Source organism: Haemorhous mexicanus, chromosome 1 (genome assembly GCF_027477595.1).
Source record: "Haemorhous mexicanus isolate bHaeMex1 chromosome 1, bHaeMex1.pri, whole genome shotgun sequence".
Lineage (NCBI taxonomy): Eukaryota > Metazoa > Chordata > Aves > Passeriformes > Fringillidae > Haemorhous > Haemorhous mexicanus.
In genome coordinates, this window is record NC_082341.1 from 5604480 (window position 1) to 5629998 (window position 25519).

At 42.4% G+C, this 25519-nt stretch overlaps 1 protein-coding gene across 8 annotated transcripts in view; it reads left to right on the forward strand.

Moving 5' to 3' along the window:
- The window catches only part of LOC132323610 (sodium channel protein type 5 subunit alpha-like), a 214937-nt gene that overhangs the window by 123390 nt on the left and 66028 nt on the right, over positions 1 to 25519 (forward strand). For all 8 annotated transcript variants that reach the window (XM_059839042.1, XM_059839034.1, XM_059839059.1 and 5 more), the window contains one exon: positions 15608 to 16075. In XM_059839042.1, the coding sequence (XP_059695025.1) occupies positions 15608 to 16075 (468 nt within the window). The remainder of the gene's footprint in view (positions 1 to 15607; positions 16076 to 25519) is intronic.

The following is a 25519-nucleotide window of genomic DNA, read 5'->3' on the forward strand; positions in this document are numbered from 1 at the left end:
AAGCACAACCAATCCAGGGTATCACACTATCCTGTAGGCAGGATTGCATAACCATTATTGAATTAATGCATGATGCATGGAATTATGAAATACAAAGTGTAAGGTCATGCACTCAGCCCTGTTTAAATATTTATGTTATGATCCAGTAGCTTACCAACAGAAAATGTTTGAGAGCATATGTATCAGTCACTGTGAACATCTACATCTGAAATAATTACATGGGGGTGCCTTTATAGTCAGATCTGGTTAATGGAGTCTATGAAGTCATGAAATATCTTACCACCCAAAAAATCTAAATATAATAGGCTAAATACTCCTAAAACCACCTATTTCTATTCCTGCCATCCTAGGAGGCAAACAGCTGTAGAAATCCCTTGGGTCAACATATCCCTTGATATGTTGACCCAAGAGGACCTTCTGGTCCTGTTTTTTCCTGTGGTAATTTCAGTGCCTGGCAGCAGAGCTGCTCAGCAGGGTTTGGATGAGATTTGAAGTGACCACGTTGGTTAAACTCAGTGGAAACTTTTCTCTCAAATGTGGTCAAATGTGCCTGAAACCTGTCTTTCTATTCAGCTTCCACATCTCAGGAAGCATTTATGGATGTTTTTTCTGTTATAATTTGGCCCATGAGACAGGCATAAATATGGAAATGTCACATTCTTGGGTGGTAGAGGTTTGTGCCTACCTACGTGCCTTTTCTACAATTCCACGTAGGAAAGGATCCTTGAAGAGGTGTTCTGGGAAAGTCCCACTGCACCTCCATCAGGTTAAAATCAGTGGATTTTCAGACTGGTCAGGCACCAACCTCATTAGGAGTCATTCACCCCCATTTCCCTCTTGAACAGACAAAGTCTGTTGGTAAAATGTGTTACCAGAGCTGTTCTGACAGACACACAGTTCTGCAGCTGGGCAAGAAAGAAAAAAATCAAGTTACAGGGTTTTGAGCAGCCTGGTCTACTGGAAGGTTCTGTGCCCATAGCAGAGGGGTTGAAAATAGGTGATTTTTAAGGTTCCTTCCTGTCCAAAGCAGGAGATGATTCTATGAATGGGAGAAATGCAGAACTTCTTGGTGCTTCCACTTCATCCTGTTCTTTTACAAGAGTCTCCCTTCTGACCATGAGAACATTGTCCACCACCAATGCAACCTGGATGGGAATAATGGCCTCGAAGGAGGAGAAAGGCAAGAAAGATGAAGGGTCATTTAGCACAGATCCTGGCCTGACAGATGTGCAAGGGAGAGATTTGGGATTGGGAGGATGGTTTGTGGGGGAAAGAGAAATGACTACAGCTTTATGGTGAAGCCTAATCTATGAGAAGACATTCACAGCAATTCCCTGCTCTGAATCACTTTCCTAAGTAAGAGACCCTAAGCAATATAAGGTGTCAATGGGTCCCATGTGTCTATCTAAAACTTTTTTTTTGCTTTGTTTGCTAAAGTTGCCTTTAGTTCAATGTTTAGAGTGAAGTAAACAGATAAAAAAGCCGAAAAAGAGGCAGCTGTAATGTGTAGTGTGTAAATGTGTGATACAGAGCTGATATTTGGATTGCATGGTCTTCAACACGGGGGCTTTGCTTCTGTATAAACCCTTTTCTATAATTAATTACTGAGTGGCACTAATTGAGCACCACAATCTCTAATTGAGGAACATTAGAGTGAGTCTATGTGTCCACCTGTGAAAGAGAACTGGTAGCCCACCCCGTGGGAATCCATCAGCTGTATGGGAGCTGCACAGGTCTATCCCAGCTGGAATATTGTGGTCAGGGCAGAGTATGAAGAAGTTTAATAACACAGATTGAGATGTTCTTTTGCATTTGCCCTCAGTGCCAGAAAATATCCCTGAACACGTTTAATTTATTAGCGTAGGAGTGTCTGTAAAGTCCTGTCTCACTCAATGCTGATGCTTCTCCATCACTGCAAATTTCTCAGCAGATCACGTCTGGGCTTGAAAGAGGCTTATGGTAATGTCAGATTTTCTCTTTGTTTAAATGAAATGGGTACAGAGAACTATCATTATCCCTTGTGGTAAAACCAGAAGTAATAGCAAAATAGCATCTTACAGGCCTGGGTAAAAGTGGATTACAATTTTACATTTCAAGAGCTCAGACAACCAAAGCATATTAGGATGGTCAAAGGTGGTCTTCTGATGGAGATTTGTGTTTCTGCTTAACATGATAGGGCTGTCACTGAAGGAAGATACGTCAAAACCCCAGCGCTTTTAAAAGACAGGAAGCATTAAACAAGGGAATTTCAAGACTATAAAACTTTTTAAAGGCTCATGAAGGGTTGTTTTGCCCCAAAAAGTACCAGGCCTCTTTAATCCAAACAACCTTTGTCAATAAATGAATGCAAATGGAACTCTGATGACATATAAGAGCATTTTTCTAGCTACTTCCTTATTTTCTTTTCAAATTATATACAAATATAGAACACCAAAGCCCCATTTTTGTGGGTTTTACTGTCTATCCCTAGAGAAATGTTTAACTCAAGGGTTCCAGCAAGACTTGCTGCCCTGAATCAAGTAATTATTTTTGCATTTAATGACAAACATGACTTACTCATGGGGGACACTGAAGATATCCACTGTGTGAATAAAGGTTAATCTCCTTGAAGGAAAATGTAGTATTTGTATTGCATCTAATTATTAATATAAATGAAATGGAATTTTAAAATATTGTGTGCCTTCTAATTGCAAATCTAACTAGGTTAGATCTGCTTGCTGGAAATTAAAGCAGGTTTGAAAAGAAGGTATGACAGCCCAAATTACAACATTTAGGGTTTAGGTTTTTAATTTTCAAATCACAATAGAGGTGTGCAGTGTCCTCAAGCTTTACATGTTGTACTTCTGCCTCTAAGCACATACTCTCCTTGGGGTCCAATGGTTCCACTTCTTGCACAATGAAAGGAAGAGAGGATAAGATGCAACTGTGTGAAACCTGTGGAAAAGCAGCTTTTTGCCAGGAGCAGGGAAGCCACAGGAGATTTGAAGAGAGTCCAGGTTGTCCCAAGTCTCACATGAACGCTCCCTTCCCTCTCCTCTCTCTGCACCCCATTGCTCATGTCCTGGATGCTGCTGTTCACCTTATCTGCTCTTTCAGCAGCTCCCAACATTCTGGAAATATGCATTTGTGTTTTGGTTACATCAGCTGAGAGGGCCAGCAGATAAACAGGCAGGAATAGGCACGTCAGGAGCAGTCATCGTCAGGACAGACAAAATCTGCAACGCAGCGAGCGAAGGGCACGTGGGGCACCAGGGAGGAGGAGGATTGATCAGAAAGCTGCAGGAGCCATAATGAGAGCTGGGAAATACTGGCAACAAGGGCTGGAGAGTTTGAGGGTCCAGAAGAAGCCAGGGAGCCCAAGGGATCATTAGTGAGAGGTAGAAGTGTCATTTGAGTCTGTCTCATCAGCTCGGGCACTTATGTAAGGGAGGCGAGTTTCCTCTCCCGAGTCACATGTGGCTCTGCAGGAGAGCAGCCCAGAATCCATCAATAAGCTCAACTGGGGATACCAAGAAAGTGGTGTCAGAACAACTGTCAGCATGTCACTGCTGTCCTTCCTGCTCCTCCTCATCTGGCAGCGGGAATATTTGGTGTGATGCTGCAGAGCTCAAACCTCCGAGGGAGGCAGCGAAACCCCAGCACATCTCCCAGCTTCTCCTTTCATCATTTCCATGCCAGCTACCTGAACACTCTGTGTGTCCCAAAGCAATTTTAGCTATTTGTATTCCCCATTATCCAGCCTTTGTTGAGAAGTGCCTGGGAAGCAGAGCACTCAGGTAGTCAGTGCTTTTGGGCAAGCATCTGGCTATGTCTGCTTAAGTATTAAACATCCTCAGGGTTAAAGAAATGTCCACCAGAAACAGATGGCATCATCTGATGCTTCAGAAAAATAAATCCTGACACCAACCATCAATCAGCCCAGTTGCCTGTGATGGCTCCTAGTAGAGATGGAAAGCCTCCTTCCTCTTGTGGGTTACTTGAAATACAAAGTTTTGCCAGACACTCCAGGCTTTAACAGCTGTGTGATTTATCAGTACCCACATAAATAATTATAATTTATTTTATTGGGTGGATATATCCCACCCCCATGTGTAACACCAGATGCTGGTGCTAAAAAGTCTGGGGAAATTAATCTCACTGTATTTATGATGAGCCATCAAAGACTGCTGGGTTTCCAAAATACCATTCTATGGTATATTGAGTGGAGTCTCTTCAAATCTGGGAGGTTTAGGGCTGCTTCCCCACAGATATGTGAGGGAAATGCACCTGAAAATAAATAGGAGGAGTGACTACTTTCAAAACCTTCTTCTAAAAAGTAATCTGCCTCTTTCTGTCACTTCAGATTTATGAGAGTCTGTATCTGCTACAGGCTTGTTTCTTCTGAAGAGTTGAGTCTTGGCACTTGGTGACTGAATCTGAGCTTGCATCTTGTGTTAGGGGACAAGTGTGTTTTCAAGGTACTACATGGTGTTTGTGTTGAATATATACTAAAATCTGCCAATTTTTCCCTGCAATATTCATCCACAGTAAGGTAGATATTTGAAAACACAGCTAACTCAAATCCCAGTAGGAGTTGGCATACAGAAGAGGAGTGAGCTTTTGCTTCTGATGAAGCTCAAAGGAGGCTGAAAACAAAAAGTGGACTAAAGCTTTTTTTCTTTTTTTTTTTTTTTTAATTTATTGGTGACATAAGGAATTCCCAAAGCAATAATCCAAAGCAGATTCATTAGTGGACTGTGACAGATTTTGGCATTTGGTGCAGATTTTCATCAGTAGAATTATAAATATTGCTACTTGATCTATAAATGAGTCACTAGGATATATCAGAGAGAAATAAAATCTGTTAACAATGCTAGTGCTCTTCTGTAGGCATGTATATAAGGGAACACAAAACTATCTTCCATTAACATTTATGGGTGTGAGGTATCTTGAAAATATGAAGGAAAAAGAATGGTAATACATTAATTCAATTGTCCCAACCCCTTGGAAACCATCCTCATACCTTTTGTTCTAATTGTGTTTCCAAATCAAAGATATTTCTCTAAAAATATTGTTTAAGCACTGACTCCATTCTATGAACTACTTGCAAGTTGGAATATTTTTAATAAGATACACCATATGTATGTTTTATGTTCTCATAGATATTTTACTTGTGAAGATTCTAGTGGATTGCTTGCTGAGATTTGGTTTTATTCCAGGGGGTCAAAGGGGAGCTAAGTTATTGTTTGGAAAACTGCAACCCTGTTGGTGTAGTAGGCATCAGTAGGGTAAACCTGCCCACTTTTTGTACTACATGTGTCCTTGATTAGTAGTGCAAGTAGGGGTTTGTCAGTGGTTAAGTTCTTGCTAATAACTGGGTAGGTATTAAAATCTAAAAGGCACTGAGTCAAATTTAATTGGGCAAGAGTGTGCAAAGGTAGGTACAACTAAATGTGTCTCTTTTTATTAATGTCACAGTGCAAGTTGTCTGGATGTCATTGAGAGGGTAATGACAACAGAATTATTCCTAACATGTGCTGAGGGAAAGGCAAGGTTTTAATGCTAAAATAGACCAGGTGGTACAAAATTAATACATTATTCGCTGCTACTAAACATCTTATACTTTTTTTTAAAAAAAAAAAACACTGTTACAAATATTTTTTTTCCTTCACCAAAAATAAGCAGTGAGCTGTTCATTCTTACAGTTGCCTCTAGAAATATCTTGTTAAAAAGAATATGTGAAACAACCAGTGAGTCATGACAGACTTAATCTTCTTAACAGGTGTATGATATTTAAGAGATATTGGAATTTCTCTTTTCATGTACAGTACACATTCATATCTGGATTTCTCCACCCAGCACATGTGTGGCAACACAGTCTGTGGCTTCCCAAGGAAAAATGCTGAATAATGCATTTGGAAAATAAATGTAGTATGCAGGATCAGATGCCAATTTCCTGCCTTTTGGGGTCTTATTGAACAGTAAGAAATTCCTGCAAAAGGGTCCTGCCTTTGGTCTCCTGCTACCATTCCACATTTCTTCATCTTTCTGAAATTCCACTCATCTGTGCCTTACTGTGTTAAACGTCTCTAAATTCAATAAACTGACTGACCCACACTCACTGAAGAGAATCTCCAAAAGATATAGATCTATTCCATCAATTTTATATTATTGCAAACAATTCAAGTGAAAGGAGAACCAAACCTATTGATTTTTCATCTCTATCTTATAATTTTTGTTTCTTTGCTACTATTTAAGTCCTTTTTATTCTATTTCCTTGACTCCAGATTCATTTGTTAATTTTTTTTTCCTGGGTTTTTTGGGTCATTCTTAGCCAGAATCGTGTTTAAATTAGTTCTAACTGAATATGAACCAAATTTTCCATTTCTTTCACTATCGTCTACCTAAAATGTATTTTCTTCCATTTTGGTCAGTTCTGGCCTTCATTGTTCTAGAATCAAAGAGTGGTTTATGTTGGAAGGAACCTTAAAGATCATCTCATTCCAACCCCCCTGCTGTGAGCAGAGACACCTTCACTATCCCAGGTTGCTCCAAGCTCCTTCCAACCTGGCCTTGGACACTTCCAGGGATGGAACAGTCACAACTTCTCTGGGAAACCTCTTCCAGTGTCTCATCACCCTCACAGTGTAAAATTTCTTCCTTATATCTAATCTAAATCTCTCCTTTTTCAGTTTAAAGCCATTATCCCTTGTCCTATCACTCCATGTCCTTGTCCCAAGTCCCTCTCCAGACCTCTTGTAGCTGCTGGAACTGTAACATGATATCTCCATGGGAATTTCAGAAGCATTAAAAAATGTGCAGGATTAGCCACAGCTGAGGCAGAGACCCAAAGGGATGGGCTGACCATTGAGGACACTCTGGGACCCAGGAGCAGGTGCTGGCAGATGAAATGGGTCACTTTTTAGGACAGCAGGGAGGTGTGTGTGTGTCAGCACCTCCTGCCTTGCATGGCTTTCATTTTGGAGATGTAACTGGCCCCTCTGCTGCTAAATCCTCCTATTTCTTTAATGAAATGTGGGGGTTTGTCCCACTTCTGAGTCATGGGGCTTGTCCAACAGAAGTCTGTGAAAGCCACAAGCCCAGCCATGTGCTGTGAAGGCAGGAGATTCCACACTGTGCAAAATTACTGGTAGAAATCTATTTTGGAGCTTTTCTGAAAGAAGGCCTCCTGGTTGGCAGGCAGCTCTGTCACTTTGTTCTGCCCTTCCAGGAATCTGCACTTGGAAAATGCACAAAATCAGAACCTCCTTACACCTCCCAAATTCACTGCAGAGGTATCCTTTTCACATTTCAATATCCTTTTCACATTTCCTATTTTTTAATAGGAAAGTGTGATTTTGTGAGGGAACCCAAATTATAATATTAAACCTGAGAAATTGATTAGAAAGTAAGATCTTTAAAGGAAACTATGTTCTCCCTGAAATTAAAAAAAAAAGGGGGGGGAAGATAATATTAATTTCTTGACTCTCTGATTTAATTTTTGAGTGTCTGGGCCTACCCTCATAGTGATTTTTCTTTGTTGTAATATATTGGCCACAGGGAGCCATTAATGTGCCCATTATCACTGGTTTTCTTTCAATTTTACTTTGTTTCCATGTGGGGTTTTTTATCCTTTTGGTTCTCTGTGGCTTACCTTTCCCCAGGTGTTTTCTGCCACGTGTGAATGAGAATTCCCTCTTTCTCTTGATCTCCAGTCCTGACTGCCCAAGGGACATGGTGGCCTTGAGATGTCTCAGGACAAAACTGAGCACAGTCCTTGGTCCCAACTGAGTGTCCCCCTCTCTATGATGGTGTAGGATCTGAGTTGTAAAAGGATGACTCCAGGGATCCCACTCTGCCTGGGCTGGGCAGTGTCCTCCACATGAGCCCCCTAGGGTTAGGTTTGGTCTTCAGGTAGAAACTGCAGAGCTTAAGCATCCAAAATTAGAGGGGTTTTTTAGTTGTATAATTGGTACAGCAGCAGCTATTTGCATGCAGCCAGTGAAATTATTCCAGGGTAATGCAAGTGTTTCTCACTGATCATCACTCCTTGCAGGGAGCAGCAATAGCAAAGACTCCCCAGCCTGTGCAGTCTGTCTTGCTCTCTGGTTGTCCTGACATCCCCCTCAGCAGGACAGCCAAGCACTTTTGTTGACTTAGCAGAAGGGTAATTGTCTCTTGGTTTGCAAACAATAAACTTTCCATAGTTTCCCTGATGGTTTTGGAGTACCTTGAGCCTTTAACATCACAAACACAGCTGGTTTTGCTGGGAGAAGTTTTCAACTGGACTTGTCCCACAGCACGTTTTGTCTGTCTAGACAGTGCTTTGGGAAGTCCACAGCAGCTCTGTGGAGCCCTTGCTACTCTGGTGAATTAATGTTGTTTTGATATCTGATGGAAAACCTGCAGGAACATGTTTATTTTTATGCTGTGGCTCCAGAAGTGGGAAGAATTATCTGACTCCACTCACTCTCTCTTCCTCTTCACATATAACATTTGGAGACTTGGAATTTCAGAAATTTCAAGAAAACACTTGGTTTCCAAAGACTCATCTTCTAATACTTCTAAGGAGCATACTTAGAGAAAAGATAATGCTGAAAGTCATCAGCTACAAAAGAAATCCAAATTCAATAGTTCTTGACCAGATTTGGAGTGGTACAATTTCTCTGCACAGTGGTGAATATGCACGTAGGTGAATAACAAATTAAAAAGTCTTGGAAACATGAGGCAACCACCAAGTTGTGGTAAGAAGTGTCACAGGTTGCCTCAGATTGATGTTTCCAGGACCTGGGGATGAGGAGAGGCAAAGGTTGGTCCCTCCTGTGCAAAGTGAAGAGAGCAGGACTGAGGAATCTGCCCCATTAATTACAGATACCCCTTTAAACTCTGAAGTGAGAAATTGGGTGATCATTCCCCACCCCATCAAACACAGGTGAGCACAGCTGCCCTCCAGCATCACTTCCTTGCCCTGCACTGCTCAGAGACAAACAGCTGCACCAGACACACCAAAACTGTGGGGAAACATAAAGTTCAGTCCCTGGAGAGAAGAATTGTTGTAAAACCCACAGCTTTATTGTAAATACCACAAAAATATTCAGGGTAGGGGGAACACCCTCAACTCACCCCATTCCTGAAGATGGCTGAAGCTGTATCAGCCTCCCTACTTGTTCTTCATGGGCCAGTGGTAAAATTAAGCATTGTTCTCTCCTTTTTCTGAGTAAAAAGAAATCATTCACATGAAATCTCTGAAATTATGGCCACTTTTTTGCATAAGAAATAATTATTCTTACCATATTACTTACATTTGTTCTTTCCTAAGAACATCCCCTCTCATTGCCATCATGAAGTAGTTCAGAGGTTTTACTTGGGAAATAGACTGTATTGGCTGTGTAGTTCTTATTAAAATTCATTTTCTTATATTTAAACAGACAAACCAGTTATTTCACCTAAGAGACTAATACAGAGTTGATGAGAAAAAATTCCTGTTGGAAGAATTGGCATTACAGTGGCACTACAGTGCCCCACAACCCTCCCACCTGCAGCTGCTGTCCTGCTTGTGGGTCCAGACACTTTCCACTCGGGAACTTGTGTGGTTGCAAGGCAAGAAATTCATATCCCCATTTCCACGTGCTTTCCTAGCTGGTCCTGGGCAAGAAAAATGAAGGAGATTGATGGTGTCCAACCTGTGCTCTCCCTCACTTGCCCCAGGCCACAGGGACCTCTTGCCAATCTTGTGGTATCATGATCATTTTGACAGCAGGAAACTAAGATATCAGAAGAATGGGATTATGAGATTGACTGCAGGATAAAGGAAACTGGGCTGGGAGGATATAAGCTTCTTATCCAAGCACAAATAGTTGAAGGAATAGGAAGGGAGTACAGAAAATAAGTGGCCATGTAAATTGCTTTTTGCAGGAATACTCTCTCTTAGTAGGCTTTGCCCTGGGATGGAAACATACAAAGGATTGGAAAATACACTTCCAAGGAAGGGAATAATCCTTCAGGGAGACTGACTACATTACTGACCTATTACTGCAGATCTCTAACTTAGATCTAACACTTAGTGCAATGAAATCCCCTTTCTGAGCAGTTTTTCTTTGCAGCTTAGTGGATTCTGCTGCAGTAAACAAAATATAATAATTGGCACCTATTTTGTTAGGCTTGCTAGAAGGTCTCCAAAGAACAAACTGCATCTCTCCCATCTGTGCTAGCCAAAGAACAGTGCAGATGTCCACTGCCATCCATGAACAGGAAGGAAGAAAATCAGATATTTTCACTGGTCAGAGAGTGCCTAAAGAGCTTCTTGCTGGTCTGTATCTACCAGGCACTGCAGGTGTATGGGCTCTGTTTTATCCACAGTAAAAAAGTATTAAAGGAGTAGCTGAAAAAAGTATTAAATGAATAGCTGGTGATCCTAGCAGGTACTTCACATGCACTGTCTGGCCTTTCCTGTGCAGCTGAGTGGCAGAAGTGACAATGAGCTGCCACAGGGTTACAATTTGGAATTATGGCTTCCTTTTTGCATGGCAGATTTCACTGATAGGGATATTTTCCACTCTGGACCCTGTTGTTGCAGCAAAACCTGCTTGGCTGGCTCCTAGGAGATTTCTCTTCCCCAGGGAAGCAAGGTGTAAAATCCCTTCCCCTCCTCCTGGGTGACACCAGTGAGGGTCCAGGGCAGTGAATGCAGTGCTGAGTCAATTCACAGGAGCTCAGGAGCCCTGCACACTCTCTGACTGAATGACAGATGGAAGGTTAAATACATAAAGATTTATATTGCCCCATTTTTGCTAAATCAAGGCAAACAAAAAGGTGGAAGGGAAAGTAAGGAGCAGCCTCATGCTTTTGTTCCAAAAGTGTTCTAACTTCATCAGCAGCACTTGCAGATAGATCTTCAAACTGGATTTGATGAGAAGGTGTCATCTGAATAGGAATTGTCTGATTTTGCCCTGTGTTGACACAACAGGAGATGATGGAGCTGAGATCCTCAGACTGCAGCCTACCACAGCAGCATATGTGTCTCCCTGCCTGGAGCTTTTTGGGGAGGATGGTGCTTCCAGCAGCCTGTTTGCCCCCCATGGATGGGGAGCTTGGAATCAGCCTCACAGCTCCAGGCCCCTGTGCTTTTCACTTTCTGCCAGCACAGAACTGATGCAGCACTCTGCACAGGGCCTGGCTTGTTACCCTGTGCTGCTGCTCGGGGTGGGGCTGGAGCACCCTGAGCTCCCCTGTGCCCTGGGGAAGGCTGTCTGGTTGTAAAGGCTGGTCACCTCTGTCCTGGAGTGTGATTGTCACCAAGATGGGCTGCTGGGTGTGACAATGGACAGTGCTGTTACTCAAATGATTTAGTTTTAGATAGGCCTGCAGGGAGCTGGACCTGATGATTCTGTGGGTCCTTCCAGCTTGAGATACTCTGTGATTCTGTGTGGCTCATTTGCTCTGCATCTGCCTTTAATCCAACTCTGAGTACAAAATCCAAGCTTGCTTAGTCTTTGGTGGGCACTGCTGAGCTCCTCAACATCCCTTGGGATGCCAGACTGTCTCCATTGTCTGCAGACATCCTGGCAAAACTGCAGCTTAAGCACCTCAGGCAGGGAGGCACCTGACATGGAGCTGGATTAATCTGATAATTTGTGCCTCATACTGGCACAGCCAGAGTCACGAGCTTTGGAAAAGGCATTAAAAGTGAGAAGGTCAACGAAAGCATGCTGGATTGTCATTAGGCTAAAAGCTTAACATAATTATACTAAAAGAATTTGGGGTTCTTTGAGTGCATCTGTCATTTGATTCCCAACCTCAAAGACCAAAAAAGCCACCTGCTTTCGCAGCCTGGCTGCTCAGTGTCACTGGAAAGCAGATTTCTTTGCAAGGGGATCCATGTGGTCATACAAATCTGCCATTGCCTTTGGAAACTGAGGTAATCTTTAGTTTGCTTTTACTTAAACTGAAAGCACTGTGTTAGCAGCCAGGAGTACTGAGTATTATTAGTAACCTTTTACAGGAAATGTGGTGTGTCATGGGTTAGGCATATATTTTTTTCTAGAAAATGCAATGTACAGTAAAATGTGGGAATAAGTAAACATAAAGTGCTTATTCAGCAGTTCATTCTGTTTGAATGCCCAGCAATGCAACTCTGAGGTCACCTGCTCATGAAGGAAGCAGGGAATGATATTTGAGATTTATTTTTGGCTAAAAGCATGAAGTGCAAATGGTTCTTTGTGCAAAATGTCAGCTGCATTTCTGGGAAGAAAATAAGATTGCTTTAATAATCCATGGTAAATAACAATACTGAGGATGCTACATGCACCTGCAGGTGTACTTACACAAACATATCTAAGGTATATATGTAGCTTGATGTCTGAAATGAATACAGAAAAGTGAGACATGGTGTTTCAAACCTTTGGTGAACAGCAGAGTTAATGAAGTACAGGATGAAATTCAGCTTCAGATAAGGAAATTCCTGTGCATACAAGGAGATTTTCATGTGTGGAGATGTCTGGGCTACCACTACTCTGCAGAGGTCTGGGGCTTGGCTCAGTTTTGCCTAAGGACCTCTGGGGATACTGCAAGGTATCCATCCTGGCCTCCAGCTGGACACAGATTTCCCAGGACAGCTGTTGGATATTTTTTTGTCATTCTGGGCAATTGCCTGAGGGTGACTTGGGCATGGAAGGGTCAGATGGCACTAGCCATATTGGCAGATGCACGTAGCACTGGCATGGTCACCTGTTTTTGGTCAGTCTCTGTTGTCCACAAGATGAACTTCTGATTGAAATGAGGCTTAGATGCACCATTAGACCCTCAGGGTTTGGTGTTTGAGGCTGGAGGCAGCTGCCATCCTTGATGAGGAATTCAGTGCCCTAAATTTGGCCAGTCTGTCTCTTCCTGCAACACCTGGGCTGCCCTGGTTAGATGGCAGCTGGAGGTCACAGACTTCCTGTAGGTCTGGTGCAGATATCTCAGCTACCCTCCAGCATCAGCAGACACCTCTGTTAAGGTAATTGAATTGAATCCAGAAGATTTTTTTATTCTGGATTCCTTTATCCCCTCCCTTCCTCCAGCTGCTCCCTCTTACATACACCCGTGATTGTTTCCAGGACACTTGTAGCAGTGTGGTTATCTCTGAGATCTCATCCTGCTGTCCAACTGGGTTGAAAATGGCCAAAGGGGATCTATCAGTGCCTCCTTCCCTGATGGGCCCCCACCTGCTTGACTGCACATCCACTTCTCTGGCTTCACACAGCATCACCTGCAATACCTGTGGGTGGGGTGGGAAAGGAAAAATTGATTCCCACCAAGCCACCACAGGGATGAGGAGACCCACACAAGCTCTCAGTGTGGTGGACCAGCTAAGAAATAATCAGCTCTAATCTCACTTTACTTAAAAGCAGGGCTGTTCTGGGGCAGCAATTGGTTTATTCAGTGGTTCATAATGGATGGGGGCATTTGCTTGTGCCACCAACTGCTTTTGTTTTCAGTCACAGTGATTGCAAAGGGTGCTTTACAAAACAGCACTGACAGGGCACTTCAAACACAGTGCCATCAGAGTGATTAGGATCAGGTTTTCAGAATTCTATCCCATATATTCTGAATATTTGAAATAAGAGGGAACAGGGTAAGGGGATGATAGCAAAAAGATTGTGGTTCTTTGGTAAGGCCCATTAAATAGAAGTACTTTTTATGCTGTTTATGTTGGTCTAGCAGGTGTTATCAACTTAAAGTGCTATCAGAAAGAGAGAAGTTAGGGGGCTTAGAGGAATTTCTGGTAGCATTAAGAGATCACAGAGAAAATACCTGCACAAAGTCCATTTTATTGCTGTAAATGGCAGGAGTGCTGCAGCACTGACCTCTCCTTGCCAGTACCCAGAGCTGTCACCCACCCACTTGGTACAGGCAGCAGTTGAGTTGATACCAGGCAATTTGGGATTGGTTTGTTTTGGGGTAAATATATTTTAGCAGATATTGGTTTGAGTCACCTTTGCCCTGTTCCTGTCATCCCAAGCATCCACCTCCAGTGTGAACTTTTTGCCCTGATAAATCCAGTACAAAAGCTGTAATTTATTTCTTCTCAGACCATGAGCAGATGTAGTGTTCAATGCACAGAAACTGGTGACCAGCCTCTGAGAAATATTACTGGGGATGGCCCTTGACAAGAAGCTGGTTTTATTTATTGGATATAATGGTATTTATTTGGGGCAGAGGTGTAAAAAGAGGTTTAAACCATCAAATATATCACTTAAATGCCTAGCTGTGTCTAATCTTGCCACACTCTGCCAGCAAAAGTAGAGAGTTCTGAAATGGCAAGAACAAGAGGAAGGTAACACACAATCTCAAGTTCAGTTTGGATCCTTTCATAGACCTGTGAAAATCTTCAAATAGTTGTTTGTTTTTTTTTTCCTGGCTAGTAACAGCATTTTCAGGACCAAGCCTGCTTTGGGAGTGAGTCTTGCTGAGATTTGGCCACAGTAATCTGGTTGTGATGGCTTGTTTTAGCCTGAAGGGAGAAGTTTTTGAAGTTATATGACCTCAGAGGTGTTTATTCACAATCACAACAGATTTCCTCCATAGCCCAGAGGATATTTAAAACAAGACTGTCTGTGAAAATGCATACAAATGTTTAGAAAAGTTTCCAAATGAACAGTGTGGTTGAAGTCCTTGCCTATGTACATCATTGTCATAGAATCAGAAGAGTTTGGGTTGGAAGGGAACATCAAAGGGCACCTAGTGCAGTGATCAGGGATGTTTTTAACTAGATCAGGTTGTTCAGAGCCCCATCCAACCTGACTTTGACTGCTTCCAGTGATAGCAACCTGTACTTCACCATCCTCATCTTCAAAAATTTCTTCCCTAAATCTAGTCTGAGACTGCCCTCTTTTAGTTTAAGCCATTTCCCCTTGTCCTATTACAAAAATCCTACAAGAAAGTTTGTCCCCATTTTTCCTATAGACCCTGTTTAAGCACTGAAAGGCTGCAGTGAGGTCTTTGCAGAACTTTTGGGTTTTTTTTTTGTATTCTATTTCTGAGCTTTACATTTTATTTTCCATGTTTGGGGTGTTGGGGGTGGAGAGGGAGGAAGGACATGTCAGTGTGTGTTATTGTCCATGCTAAACTTTTGCACCTGAGGTCGATGTGTTTGAAAATGCCTGCAGATTCCTTTTCCTGCTGAAACCACCTGTAATTAGAAGGATTTCCATGATGGGGCTACAGTGCCACAGATGAGATGAAACTCAGACTTTCCTGTTTCCAGGACCAAAGATGACGCAGTTGAGATGGTCACAATACAGAGGAACACACTCCATTTTCAGAAGGCTTCAAACCTGTTTTTATTATAGCATGCATGCTTTTTATACGTTCTGACAAAACTCACAGGTTTACACTTTACTCATTGGTCACGAAAGACAAAGTGCTCATTGGAACAGGCAGTTCCAGGTTTCTCTTATTTATCCTCCTTTCTTTCTTGGTTTCTATGTCAACGACCTTGGTAGAAAATTCTTGCAGGGGTAAACACGGATCCTCTTACCAAACTTCTCTGGCTCACAGAAGTCACTGTAAAACCTCTTCCACACACACACACACATGCCCTCCACATTAAAATTCACCAATTGCCTTTTAACTTTACTTTTTCCAGGTGCTCAACCTGTTCCTTGCCTTGCTGCTGAGCTCCTTCAGCGCCGACAACCTCTCGGCCCCGGACGAGGACGGCGAGATGAACAACCTGCAGCTCGCCTTCGCCCGCATCAACAGGGGCCTGCAGTACGCCAAAAAAGCTGCCTGGAACTTCTGCTGCCACGTCCTCAGGCACCCCAAGACCACAGCTGAGAAGAAGGCCATGATGAAACTCGCTGCCCAGAACTCAGGAGCCCTCAACAACTGCGTGAACAGCCACGCCACCGCCGAGCTCGGCAAAGACGTGGAGAGCCACAAGGAGAATCGTGCTGAGGATGGGGTCAATAAAAATGGAGAGAAACACCCAGCAATTACAGATGATGATTTTATGACCAATCCTGACCTGTCCATTTGTGTTCCTATTGCTGTGGGTGAGTCGGATATCGAGGAGGAGGATGAGGAGCAGAGCACCTTTACGGAAATGGAGCAGGTAGGCAATTCAAATATTTGTTAGTTTCATCTTATTAAATGCCCTCTGTTCCCACCCTTGGTCTGGATCCATGGCTAGTGATGCAAATGTCCTATGGCCTAATCCTGCCTTTGATGTGCTGCTAACTTCAGAAGAAGTTACAGATGCATATCCAAGAGCAAAATTCAGTTTCCAACAAGAGAAATTTCCTTTGTATTCTTTGCGCTTGTCTAGATTAATTCTTCTAACCAGAGCAATTAAATCCTTTCTTACACAGCAGACTGGTTATTTTGCCTTTCAGCTGAATCATGGGAATGCTACAGAGCAAATCTTAGGTTAGTGGAGGATTTTTCCTCAAAATGGGCACTGTCTTGGTTTGATTTGTGCAACAAGAATTGAGGGCCAGGTAGTTCTCTTTAAAATACAATAAGACAGAGGATGATATGACAAGGCACCAGAGAAAGAGAGAAGATGTGTTATCATTTGTATTCTGACAAGAGAAAGTTACTTGCCTGCTCTTTGGTGTGACATGACAGATTTCCCTTTTTTTTCCAGAGCACTCAGTAGTAAAGGCTGAAAAATCCTGTGCAGTTTGAAGTGTTGTATGAAATGAAGAAACATCTTCAGGGGAATGCTTTTCTTTGTCTCCTTCTCCCCCTCCCCCTTTTCTACCAGCTTTATCTCTTGGCTCCACACACCATATCTAGTTCATGTTTTCCAGAACCTCCAGCCTTGATCCAGCACCTTCTGACACTGGCTGAAACCAATGGAGTTCAGCAGGCACTGGATCAAAGCTCCTGCTTCAGATCCAGCAGTCAGGAGGGATCCTCCATCTCATGGTTGAGGGGAGGAAAGTCTGAAAACAAAAGAGTTGCTAGAGAAGGAAGGACTGTCATAAAAAAGCTCCAAGGAAGGACTCTGTGTCAGGAGCTGGGCACAAATCAGCTGCTTAAGGTTAATTTCTGCTGCTGTGTTGTGGAAATTTCTTCAGTGTCAGTGCATCACCAAAAAGTCTTTCACAGTGATCATCTCACTGAGGAATGGAACAGCAAGAGGTCAGAAAACTAAATCACAAGCTCCACTGTCCAAATAGAAACCTAGGTAACAAAAAGACAAGTCTGCAATTTTTGGTAAACACTTTTAGGGTGGGTTTTTTGTGTCTGTTTAGGGACTATTTTGTTGAAATGATCTGTGGATCAGTGTGGTAGTATGAATAATATCTAGTTTTTCTCTTTGAAGTCCTTCTCTATTCCCTGGCTGTATTTGAACCAACAAGCAGAGAACATTTGAAAAGTGAGATATGAATGCAGCAGATGAAGATGAGAATTGGAAAAAAAAAGAAGTAAATTTAATTAATTGAGATGAAGAGTGTTTAATATGAAAGACAATAAAGATATAGTACTTATAGTGGAACTAGAATATGCAAAAGAAGTGATGCTCAAGGCATTTGCTCACCACTTGTTGATCAATGCCCAGGCAGTTCCCAAGCAGGGGCCCCTGGCCAGCTTTCCCCCCAGTTTATATACTGAGCATTTATTCTCATTCTCAATCCAAAACATAGCCCTGTACCAGCTTCTGGGAAGAAAAGCAACTTTATCCCAGCTTAAACCAGGGTTGTTCCTTAGTATCAGGTGAGCTCTAAATACTGCCTAGTGTGTATGTGAATAATAGTGTATAAATATGTTTAATTATCTAATTCTGGGTTTGGTGATGTTTTTTTCTTTTTGGTCTTTAAAGGTGCCCACACATTTCTGCTATGCCTGACAGATGGTAACAATCTCAAACACTCTCAGATTTTTTTTCCTTCACACTGAAAGCAAGAACTTGTTGAAATTTTGAACTCTGGAAGTGTGTGCCTGTGCATGCTCAGGGGTGGGTGTTGCACCTCTGTATCATTCCTCTCTCAAGACAAATAATAACATTCACAATTGCAAGAAAAATCCCAGCCTAAGGCATGGAGGGCTTGGAATTTTCAGTTCTTAATGTGCTTTAAATTGTAGAAATGCAGATTTCTCTTCAGCTGCACTATATGTGTAAATTAGTAGAAGAAACAGGTTATCATCATTTTATAATGTAAATGTGGAATTAGAGCTTTAGCAAGATCTGTTAGGGTCATGAGAGAAAGAGCTGATGTAGAAAAAGAGGCATTTCACTGAAAAAATATTATGGATAAAAGTTGATTTGGAAATATTAAGAAAACTCCTCATAGTTTCATTAATATTGGAACGTCCTCACATGTAATAGAAACATTGGGGATTCAGAGTGAAAATAGGGGGAAACAACACCCAGTAGGAGAAGCAAACCAAGATTCTGCTTTCCCACTGTATCTTTTAATGAAATTCTCAACAAACATTAGAGGAACATTGTCACATTACCACGAGATATTTGGATTGCAGTGAAATAATGTGGTTCACTGCTGGCATGTGCATTAAGCAGAAGGCATGGAGTTGAGAAATGAATTAATTAGCTTTGTCACTAGTGCTTTCCAGGCTTGGACAAACAGCTGCTGCAGGTCACTGCTGTTCCCCTGTGCAGAGCCTTGATCAATGGCTTGCAGTTTTTATCTGCAGGTCTGTGGGGTCTACTGCAGAAAAGGTCCAAATAAGCAGAGAGTTCATATATCCAGAAAGCAATTTTAACAAATTCCTAGAGGGGAAAATGTGTGTGTACAAGGCTGTTCCAACTCAAAAACTCAAAATACATTGGCATAATAAATAAACAAAAATAGGAAGAAGCTTAACAGCAGAAATTATAATTGTGTGATGAGCTTTGCATTTGCTTTTCTGCAAAACCCTAATAAATTTGCACAGCTGTAAATATCCCTAAAAGGAGCAGAGCCATGGGAAAGCAGATGCCAACAAATTGAAAGATCTGTCATTTTTACTGATGCCCATTCCAAAGATGTATGATCTCTGGACTCAGAGAAAAATTCTCTTGATCAACATGTGAGTTACTGCAGGGGAAATTATTGTATCTGAAGGCTGATATGAAATCCCAATTCCCTGGATATTGAGTTGTTGGTCCTTACAGTGGGCTGACCCTTTTACCAAGGACATCCCTGTGGGACTGTGGGGAATAAATTTCTCACTCACAGCCAGAAGTTTTAATCCTGCAAGCCCCAGCTCCATGTGTGTCCTTACCTCCTCCCCTCCAGGATGTCCAAGATAACCAGATTAAAGCTCCCAAAGGAAGAACAACATGAACAAGAGCAAAATTTACATGATTGCACTGAGAGGGCACAATTAGGGTGAAGTATCATTTTGTGCAGAGGGCATCATGCAGAAACCAAACAAGAAATACCAAGGGTATGCTAAACATTCAAATCTATTCCAACTTTCCCCTAATTACAATCCATATTTTTACATATTTCAATATTTTAGTATGTACAAAGGGAATGTGTATGTACATTTACTTCTGAGGAGAAGACAATGTACCCTGCTTTCCTTTAAAGTTGTTGGCTGACCTGGAACTGAGCAGCCCTTTGGCAGCACTGCCAGAATGCATTTTCCTCCTCCTGCAAGTGGATTTTGGTGCAGGAGCATGGAAGAGGAGGTGACAGGAGATGCATAAAAAGGGATAATGTGGATGAATGCCTCTGCAGTGCCCAGCTGGAAAAACTACACAACTCTTACACACCCTTTACACATTCTCTGTCAGTTGAAGATCCCACCCAGATATCCTGTGCTTCCATCAGTCTGACTTGTCCAGTCTAAAAGAGAGAGGCTAAAGGGATGCTGGTCTCAGGCAGAACCACAAAGTTATTGATCTCAGTGGGGTGTTTTAGGGTGAGGATCATCTCAGCTTACAGCTCCTGTACCAGAAAGGGTACTTCCCAGGTTCTTCCCAGAAAGTCACAGAACTACTCTAAAATAAGCCATTGTGGCTATGAGAAATGGGCCCCAGAGCATTGCACACAGCAGCTTGAAATTTCAGATGATGAGAAAACCTTCTGTGACTGTTCATTTTCCTCTGAGTAATGGAAATGTCTAAGTTTAAATTTCAGCTGCCATTTCTATTATCAAAGCTTGCACTGGCAGCAGCCATCCTCCTGAAAGCTGCCAATTTGTGGCACTGTCATTGAGAGGGCTTTGAAGGAGTGAGCCCATCTGATGGCTCCCAAATCTCCTTTGATTACTGAGATGCAAGTGAGATGCTCTGCCAGCTCAGAGAGCCAGGGTACCTGTACCTGTAGCCCACACATCCCATAGTGAAAGGATCCAAAAGGAGAACAATGAAAATCAGCACAGGCACAGGAAATGGGGAGTGAGGCTGAGAAAGAGCTGCCTTGAGCTAAATTAATTTGTCATTGCTGTGTGACATGTGTGTGGCTGCTGGTCACTGCAGCATTTTTGTTTGTGTCTTTATCTAACCCCTCCTCCTTGACCTGTTCATAGTGCTGGGGAAATCTCTCCCTCTCAGCCCACACGATTTCTTAAGGATTTAATGATTTTTAGCCTCATAATGAGAAAAAAGAATAACTCTCTTTCAATTTTTTCCCTGTACTTGACATGAAAAATACGGGTTTTGCCAGCAGGAAAACAGCTCCCAAGAGCTCAGCAGCAACCACACTAATGTACTGGCTGCATCTTCTTGAGGTTCTTTTGGGTTCTCATTTTGGCTTCCTAGATGATTAAAATGTGGAGGTTACCATCTTGAGCTTCCACAGAGTGTCTTGTAATTACTTTATGACCATTTTTCATATGTGGCACCACCTTTCAGTGCCCTGAAGAAGAAAGAAATAGATTATGGGGACAGCAAGGTGATGAGATAATTAAGTGGATACAGTCCAGTCCAACTAATGCAATGGATTCTACAACAACTTACCTGCACTTTAGCTACATTGAAGGTTTCAGACATCAGAGGGGTTTGTACCATTTACATTAGATATCTAAGTGCAAAGCTTTTATCTTCAAAAACTTCTGCTTTAGTTGTGCTTCCCTTTCAAGTAGCCCACAGCTGTAGCCCAGAACAGTGTGTGCCTTTTTCACAGTGACATCACTTTTTGGTTCAGAGGAATCCTGAGATAAATGGACCTAAAGGAGTTTCCAGATGAGTAATGCTGGGTGTCCTAAATCAGCCCCCAAAATACAACATCCTGCACTTACAGTTAACTCTGTCTTGTACCTATCACCACAGTCTCAGAGAGGTTCAGGTTTTTGGGCTCACTGTCAGGATCTTTCTGTTCATCCATGAGTCCCTACAGCCAGGAAATTTTAGTAGTACCCCTGAAGGAATGGCTCTACTCTTTCCTTTTCATTTGAGTCAGTCCAGCAGGGTTGTTATATCTTTCTGCCCTTCCTTAAAATGAGTTACTACATCTGTTGCCTTACTCAAACTTTTTGTTTATGGCCACCCAGCATGCCACTGAGGAAAAAACCTATTGTATTTGCTGGGTCCCCAGACAAAGGAAGAAATGATGAATCTGATTCCATGTTCTCAGAAGGCTAATTTATTATTTTATGATACTATATTATATTTTAGAATACTAAACTAAACTACACTAAAGAATACAGAAAAGATACTAAATGAATATTAAAAAGATAATAATGAAAACTTGTGACTCTTTCTCCAGAGTCCTGACACATTTTGGCACTGATTGGCCAAAGAGTGAAAACAACTCACAGCAGAATCCAATGGAACAATCCCCTGTGGGTGAACAATCTCCAAACACACTCCACATGTGAGCACAACACAGGAGAAGCAAATGAGATAAGAATTTGTTTTCCTCTTTCTCTGAGGCTTCTCAGCATCCCAGGAGAAATGTCAGAACCCAGGACATCCCTCTGGCTGCCCTGAATGGCTCCACCCCTGCCAGGAGGCTCAGAGACCTTGGCACAGAGCCCAAGACCCCTGTGCCTTTGATTTTAACCCATGGAAAAAATTACCAACCTTATATGAGGATTTACAAGCCATTAAAGTTTAAGTAGAATGATAGTTTGTTACAAGATAGAAAAGTAGAATTTTGAGATTTTAGAATGGGGGCTCAGGGTCCCAAGGTGGAGGAATTTGGGCATGCCTTGTCCCTCTTTCTCCTTCTTCCCAGCCTCCATCTTCTGGGTAATGGTGGCACTTTTGGATTGGTCTAGGATAAAAACAAACTGTCTAACATAGGTGATAGGTATTGGCAAATTATTGTAAATAATGTACAGGTAGTTTTTAGTATAAAAAGATAACACTGCCATGAGGTGGGCAGTGTGCCACTGATTGACCTGCTGAATGGACCTTGGCAGGCCAGGGAAGGAATGTAATAGATAACAGCAAATAAACAACCTTGAGAACCAGAACAGAAGAATCCTGACTCCTTCTTCAGTTGCCAGGCTGGGAAAAGAGACTCTAACACATCTCGGAGTCATCCTGACCACAGAGACCCGCGAGAGAGAAAAATCCTGGGTGAAGGGATTTTGAAGAAAATGTGGATGCCACAAAAACTCCAGGCTGCAGTGGCTTGTGGCTCGTGGCTCCTGGCCACATCCCACACTCAGCCCCTCTGCAGTGAGAGACCCCGCCTGGATGCCAATTTTCCACAGAGATCACACCTTTGTGCCTTCAGTGCCGAGCCAGCAGCACTGGCCTGCTTGTCTCCAGAAGATGCCATTATTGATTTGTTCCAAGGCAGTGGCTAATTGGGTCACACACAAAGTGCTGCCTGCCTGCTGCTGGCCCCAGCGCTGCCCAGCCCAGCCTGGGCTCCAGGCACGCATGCTCCACGAGCCCTGGCTGGTCTGGCTGTGCTCCCAGTTCCCCCAAAGCCACTTTGTACCATCCCAAGGAGGACTGCCCCATTCTCCTGCCGCAGAATTCCTGGCTCCAGGAATCCTGAAACTGCAGAGACTTGCTGCTGTGTCTCCTGGGGCTCACCTTTTCCTGACCTGGCAGGGAATATTGCCTGCAGGACTGTGTTTTTCACTGCCTCTCAGGCTTTCCAGCTCCACTTCTCAGTGGGGTTTTCCTAGACCTCTCTGGGCACAGCAGCAGCTCTACTGTCATTTTCAGGATGTTTGGATCTGGGTCTGCAAGGACCCAAGGGCTGGTCAGTACCTGGATTTTGCACACTGGATGGGTATTCTTTGCTCCAGAGCTCACTTTGCTCTCTCAATCATATTGGGTTTTTTTCTCAATGGGCAGTTCTCCTCCCTTGTATAGCTTTGTGTGGACTTCACCAAACACATTTCCCAGGGAGGACAGGTTTAGATGAGTAACTACCTCTGTACACACCAAAGATAGAGCTGGCTGTCCCTCGGTCTCTATTCCATTGGTGCAGTCTCTATATTGCCCTGAACTGGATCAAAACCCTGAGCTTTTAGTCTCTTCTTCCCCTTATATATTTCAGAATTACGAACTCATTTCATTTGACAAGGTGAAACTGTTTCTGATGGCTTTTCTTCCAAGTTTCTACCAGTAAGAGATTCATAATTTTGAAGTCAGAAAGGACCAATAAAGTATGATGGTTTTGCTTTCTCATAGCACTGAGTCAAGAACTACAGCTAATTTCTGCAGGGAGACTGTAAGTTTATTTTAGCTATGATGCATCATTTGTAAGATGGGAAAAAAAAAAAAAGAAACTTCTCAGGTAACAGAAAGTTCACCATCTGCATGTGGACCCACATCTGTTTCCTATATACACAGTGGAAATTTTATTGTACAATTCCTGTTCATTACAAAGCTGCATCTAAACCTGAAGGGATTCTGCAAAAGTCAATGGAATTATTCCAGGTTGATGTAAGTATAGCTGAAATTATTGAAAATTGCTATAAAAATGCCAGTGCACAAAGATTTTGTTGTAGAATTGTTTGTGACAATATCTTATGCTCCTAATAATTCTAACACCTATAAATCAGAGATACCATGAAGCCATGTGTTTATTTGACAGGCTACATTAATTTCAGCCTTTTACTGCAGGAAATATACTTTGCTGTCAGGAGCCCTAAAGTCCTTTTGAAATAGTATTTATATTCTGTCTGTTTGCAGTTCCAGTCTGTGGGACACGTTCTCTCTGAGTAAAACTAGATAAAATACCATTAAATCCTGCTGATGACTCCCCAGTTCTCACTGGGAGGAGAGTGAGCCCAGTGTGTACTTGCATGCTGCACACAATAAATCTTACAGCACCCTTCTTGTCACCTTTATTTGGGCCAATATTTTTCTGATCATTAAGTAAGATAACAGGGGGGGTTTCATTGTTATTCTGTACATAGTTTGCCTGGATTTATCACTTTCTAAGCCATATCTTTTGCTTCGTGTTTCTTGAAAACTGTGTAGAACTCAATTATTGGCTAATTATTTTTGGCAATAAAAGAGAACATTTCTGGATTTATTGTCTTCAGAAGAATAGCAGCAAGGGCATTAAAAAAAGAAAACAGGACTGTAAATCCCAGCAGCAGATTTAAAGCACCTATGTCCTCATCTGGGCTTCTACATGTAGAAAGGTGCTTGTGTTTATTTTGTGGCAGTAGAGTGGGGCAGAACTCCCGTGTCAGATCTCTGCTGACGTGAGTGGAGCACTCACACCACAAACAGAGGTTTTAGGGTGCTTATTCAGTTCTCAGTGCCAGGCAAACATATTTGTCCCAGCACAATGCCTAAGGTGCAGGAAACACAGGGAGCTGATGGAGGAGAGAAAGAAAGGAGGGGGAGAGAAGCCAGGCTGGCATTGAAAGCTGATATCAGGAGCAGCAGAGTTGACAACATGCGTTTGGACAAGTGCCCAGCCCTGGGACTGCACGTCAGTCAGTCACAGCTTGCTGGATGCCATTTCCCAGGATCCATGTCCCTCCCCAGAGCAAAAGGCTGACCAGAAATGAGCATTTCTCACTGTTCCTCCCTTTGATAAAGAAAATGCTGACATTTAGCATTTTGGACAAAAAGAGCAGCAGCCAGCTCCCCAACAGCTCCCGTGCCATGTGAGGCAGGGTGTGCGTGTGTTGGAGGGGTAAAACTGCTCCCATTAATTACACTCCAAAATAACACTTCAAATGATGATTGTTTTGTTGCTGTTGCCTATAATAATATGAAACTTTCTTAATGATCAAAATATTAACATCTTAATTGGGTGAAAGGTTCTGGGTTATTTCAGGCACTCGCACTGACTGCACTGCAAGGCAAATTTCCAAAATTTAAACTTCCATCAGAGAAGCCCATTAGTTTGAGTTTTTCATATTATACTGTGGAGAAATCCCAATTACCGAAAGAAACATAAAGTAGATTGTGATTAAACTTCAAAATGCAATTTAGCAGAAGGTATTAGCTTGAACTCTGAACAATGAACACTTATGAAACGCTTTCACTGCCTATTTAAGCCTATTGAATTGATAACAGTATAAATTAACTTTGGCAGTCCATCTTTTTGCCAAGTTCTTCCTCTCAGACAAGTTTTAAGAGTCGACCCTTGGAATAATGAATTTCTGTTTTATTATGGGCAGTGTGTTGCTCAGTGTGGTAAAAGATCTAAGGCCAGGAAGACAGAAG